The sequence below is a fragment of the Lolium perenne genome, chromosome 6 (assembly GCF_019359855.2).
Source record: "Lolium perenne isolate Kyuss_39 chromosome 6, Kyuss_2.0, whole genome shotgun sequence".
Lineage (NCBI taxonomy): Eukaryota > Viridiplantae > Streptophyta > Magnoliopsida > Poales > Poaceae > Lolium > Lolium perenne.
The window spans coordinates 29,793,168-29,798,739 of NC_067249.2; the positions used below are offsets into that span (position 1 = coordinate 29,793,168).

Below are 5,572 nucleotides of genomic sequence, written 5' to 3' on the forward strand. Positions count from 1 at the left end.
AGTCTTATCTTTAGTGAACTAACATCCCTAATTATGTGGTGAAGGATATTGTTGTTAAAAGATCGTCTCTTATAATTAAAAAAAAGATAGAACCTTTTTTTAGGATACTTCTTATCCACCTCAATATTTATCCTAGGTGGTACTTCTAAAATATTATTGTAATACACGCCTAACTAAATTTTGCGCAAATCAGATTTGATCCACTCGTAAGACACGACGGTTCATGGACGTGCTCGTCAGGTGATTTGGCGGAGGCCGCCAGTCTTTCAATCTGCACCGCGATCAAGCGAGCTTGTTTTACACTATCGGGTCACCAAAACTAGCAGATCTAGAAACGGTTACAATGACGTTTGTCGGTTTTCCGTCTATTTTTAATAAAAAGTATACATTAATATTAAAAAGATATCAATTACCACTAGTAGAAAAAAACCATTCATTTAGAATTCCTCGGAACAATAGTTCCGGTTGTGTTTAGAACCAGGACTAATGCTCAAATTAGAACCAGTTCAAATGGCTAGGACGCCACAAGTTTTTAATCCCGATTCGAATAGGATCTTTAGTTCCGGTTGAAAACTGCGTTAGGTTGCGGCCAGTGCAAAAAAAAAGACTCTTTAATCTCAGTTGGGGACACCAAACTAAAGACTTTCTAGATTTTTCCGCTCGACCCACACCTTCTTGGGTCATCTTTTTTAGGTTTCTAAAATACAAAATAAAATGACATAAAATTTTAAACTAAAAATCCTTTTAGATGTAATTAGGTTAGGTGATCTAATTATTATGAAAAATAATAAATATGAAGTTTGACTTATTTTTTAAAAAACATGTATTTTTCTATAAGATGACAATAACTTTCACATACAAACTCGAAGAAACAGTTTAATATATGAAAATCTATCTACGCGAAAAGTTATATCTGACTTCACTGTTTATGCCCGATTTCCATATTTTTATATTCGCAAACTACCAAAGAGAAATATGAAAAAAATAGATTTGAGGTTTTGCAAAAATAATATAAAAAATTAAAATATATTGTTATTTATTTATTCAAGATTATTATTACTACATTACTTTTGTTTATTAAAATAATTATTTAGAATTCGAAAATAAAGAAGTGTGACATCGTGACCAAGAGACTAATAGAATTGATATGATACTAATATTAATTACATGTGCGTAAAGTACTTGGAAGAGGACAGAAGGAACTCAAAAGTTAAATGTGTTAGTGCTGCAGTAGTTTGAGGATGCGTGACCGATCGGTAAGTTTACCATGAGTAAATAATCTCAAATAATAGAAATTGTAAAGGAAAAAATAGAAAAAAATAGGGAGTGAAAAAAATTGGATGAAAAAAAATACACGTGGAGGCCTTTAGTCCCGGCCATCCACCCTAGCGTGGTCCCGCAGCTCCCGGTTCTGTAGTCCCAGTTGGAAAATCGGGACTAAACTCCTTTACCAACCAGAACTATAGACTCGTTTTATACTAGTGTACATCCAGCCTTCTGCAACAACAAGTAGTGTTCTAATGGCAATATAGATGCACACAGTAAAAAAATGAATTACATAAAAGAAAATTCTGGGTACGAACCAAACAACACCAATACAGCACTAGAAACTCAGCTTCTACAAAGCGATGCTTTCAAGAAGAAAATAGTGCACAAGCGCCGTCGTTGCCCTGATCATAGATCATAAGTTTTCATCCGGGAAAAAATCAAAACTCACAAAACAATGCCTCCAACAAAGCCATTGTTAGACACAACCAATTAAGACCACACCTTAGATTTTCAACCTCTAATTTTAGACTGTGAGTTTCTCCAGTGCTATCGCACCCACTTGTCGTTGCCGCTCCTCCAAGACACAAATCTCCAAACCCAATTCCTCATCACCACCAGTATTTGAACCACCATTACTAATTCTCATAACGACTTTTGCGCTAAGGATAAGGGAATTGAGAAAAAAGAGTTGGCTTGGCCCATCACATCCAGGGACGGCGCCTAGATCCGCTGGAGCGGCTTCCATGTCATTCTCCACGACTAACTTCACGATAGAAATAAAGACATGTCCCATTATGGCAACAGCCTGGAGAGTTTCACCTCGCTTCCGCTGAACCAAGCGGTCAGAAAAAACATGGTTGCCCACGACCTAATACCATCCGATTCGGCAATCTCCAGGCATGTCATTCATTAATTTGAAGACTGGCAGAGCCTTCCATAACTCGACACTTCGGTCACATCAATTGAGAAGGCATCAAGCATATCATCATCATGGAGTGAGAGAGATCCTAGGACCACCACCTTTATTCATATCTTGCGAGCAGCCCCCACACCACCCACCGGCCACCTGCCAAATGTGGGAAGAACACCACAAACCCGCCAGGCCGACCGCCTTGGTCGGAGAAGGAGACCGCCACCACCTTGGGCTCCATGAGCTGCAGGACTGCTAGGTGCCGCCGCCGAACGTTGAGGTGCAGCGGGAAGGAGCGTCCAATCCGAACCCATTGGACCCAGATCGGCTCACCGCCACACCCAACCTGAGCCGCTCGCCACCACATAGCGCCAAAGACCGGCAGCGGCCAGCCCGCATCACCGCCGTTGAGGATGGAGCAAATAGATGTTGGTGATGTGCTCCAGATCGTGGCCAAGGAAGATCTGCCGCCCCGCGCCACATGGGCATTGCCCGGTGACGTTGCCGACGGGGGCGGCCCAGAGGCGCTGGCACCGCACGTGGACGGGGTTAGGGGACAATGGTCGTCAAAAAGGAATTTTTTTGGTCTATTACTTGGGTAAGATTATGAGTTGGAGGTGGAAGTCATTTGGTAAACGTACAGGAGAGGAATACGACTACCAAACGGGAAATTACTGTCTTGCGCACTTCTTTTCGGATTACAAGTTGTGCGCGACTCCGAATGTTAGTAGGAGAAAGTGTCTTCTTATATACTGTACGCAGTATCTATCTAGACACACTTGTGTACGTACTACCTGATTTTGTCCAACGCGCTAGCTAACAAATTCCTGCTCCGTAGTAATTCGCCTCCTCTTCCGGGAACGCGCGCGGCGGCCATGGGAAACCGACCCTCAACCCAGAGCGTGGCGGCTATTGGAATTGGAAACCAAACCTCCTCCACGCACCGCTCACTGGCCACCGCCGGCGTTCATCAGTTCAGTATCAAAGGCCACTCGGTGATCGCAGGAAGCGACGAACCCATCACGTCCAAGCCCTTCCGGGTCGGCGGCTACGAGTGGACCATCCGCTACTACCCCAACGGCGCCGACGCCGAGACCGGCGGGCAGCACGTGTCTGTTTTCCTCTGCCAAAACAGCCCCGGCGATGACGCCGTCACGGCAACCTTCTCCTTCAGCTGCCTCCAACAAGATCCCGCGTCTCCGACGACCGCCAAGGAAAAAAACAAACTCTGCAGCTACACGGGAGATTTCTCTTCGGAGAAGTCCGAATGGGGTCCGGTCAAGTTCATGAGCAAAGCGGATCTCGCGGAATCGGGTTGCCTGAAAGACGACTGCTTGGTCATCAAGTGCGTCGTTGAGGTAATCACCAAGGAGCTCACCCACGACGATGACCACCAACACGGCGCCGTCGTCGTTGTGCCGCCCTCCGACTTGACTCGGGATCTCGGCTCTCTCCTGGCGAGCGGCCACGCCACGGACATCACCGTCGAAATCGGCGAGGCCAAGAAATTCAGGGCACACCGGTGCGTGCTCGCGGCCCGGTCGCCGGTCCTCCGTGCGCTCCTGTGCGGCAAGAGAAGCAGCGTCTGCATCAAAGACGTGGACGCCAGCGCCTTCGAGATCCTGCTGCATTACATGTACCACGACGACCTACCGATGCCCATGAGGGACGCGTGCCGCAAAGGGATGGCGGACATGGCGCAACGCGTGATCGTCGCCGCGGACCGATACGGAATGGGGAGGCTCAAGCTGATGTGCGAGAGCAAGCTCAGCAAGATGTTGGATGTGGACACCGTGTGCTCCATTCTTGACTTCGCCGATGGAAACAATTGCGCGCAACTTAAGAGTTGCTGCTTCGAGTACATGTTAAAAGACCGCAAGAGGTTGAAGGACATTGCCAATACGCAAGGGTTCAAGAAACTAAACCAAAACTGCTTGTCCATTGCTTGTGAAATGCTTCTCAAAGCTCTATAAATTACTCTCATTACTATCCCTTTCTAGTAGTGATCTAGAGTTGTGGCTCATCGTTGTTGATCCGCGGCCTTTAATTTTCTTTTTTTGTCTCGTATTATCGGCCTTCAATTTCCTTGTGGATATATTCTCCCTATAATCTATGTTCGGTTTTGCTATGTCTCAGTCAACTGAAATTTTCTTAAGTCTAAGTCACTTGTAAAAAAGTACTTGAGTTGCACTTTTCTGTTAAAAAAGTGCAATTGCACTTTTCAGCTAGAAATGTGCAACTAAACCGAGTTGCACCTTTCTTTGAACTGCAGTTGCAGTTTTCTGAGGTGACTGAGATTTAAGAAAATCTCAGTCGGCTTAGACATAGACGCACCCATCTATGTTTGTCCCTTTTCGTTTTGGTTACTGTAAGTAATTAATAAGGACGCAGCCAGGCCTGTTATATTTAACATTGTAATCCTAGTCGTGCTTTTTAGCTCACAGCTTTAACGCTAACGTCCATTGCGATGCCGCTCTCCAAGAGATGGCCGAGATGCCGACTCAAGTCGGAGGACAGCACGACGATAGCAGCAGCAGTCTCTTGGTCGCCGTCGCATAAGCGACCAGGTCTGGCTCCGCTTTTCGCCCAGATCGGTAGCGTCATGGACTGCCGCCGGCAACGTCCGTCCGCCTGAGCCCCACCATGATCGTGTAGCCGAGCACGGATTCAAGCCACACGTGCAGCCCCAAGCTTCTCCAGTTCTGCTAGTAAATTTTGTGGCTGAGTTGTATTTTTTGAAAAGAAAAATCATCAAGAATAATGGTAGCGGTGGATGTATTCTTTTTTTCTTTTCTACATCTCTAGGATATGATCCTTTGTTTCGTTTTTCTACGTGTCTAATAGTTTGAAAATAGTATGTTTCTCCAATCTGTATGTAATAATAGTAGGTTCTTCCAAGATCTCATCCACGTACCTACTGTTTTTACATAATAAGAAGGTGGTGGATACACATTTACTTTTCCGTGTTTTTGTCTGAATTTGTTTCTGAACCACAATAACACGATGAGTGATATAGGTCGCGTTAATTTATTCATGACATGGATCGATTAAGCAAAGTGCAGAAATACAAGCTTAGTTAGGCATGACCACATGAGACATTGAACTAGGACGGCAAGACGAAGGGCACTTCTTGAAAACGATCACGAAAGGCTGACGCTCATCTTTCTCCACGGTCAGCCACCTATATCCCTTGTAATGGTACAATACCAGATCGCGACATGGCTCCTTGTAACACGACGCCATCTTGTACCCGTTGTCGTGTGCCCGTCTGCACGGAACCGGAACCATTTATCCGTGTCTATCTCCGACGGCACCGGCGCTCCAAGGGTGTAGCCGACGGTGACGTGCATCTGGTCCGTGTCGATGTAATCATTGACGTACCACTAGAGCTCC

The 5,572-nt window shown here is 45.6% G+C and overlaps 1 protein-coding gene across 1 annotated transcript; it reads left to right on the plus strand.

Annotated features, from left to right (window-relative positions):
• Nucleotides 1-3,054: 3,054 nt before the first annotated feature.
• LOC127310634 (BTB/POZ and MATH domain-containing protein 2-like) lies at nucleotides 3,055-4,152 on the plus strand. The gene has a single exon (XM_051341290.1). It carries the CDS (start codon nucleotides 3,055-3,057, stop codon nucleotides 4,150-4,152), a length of 1,098 nt encoding a protein of 365 aa, XP_051197250.1.
• Nucleotides 4,153-5,572: the final 1,420 nt, after the last annotated feature.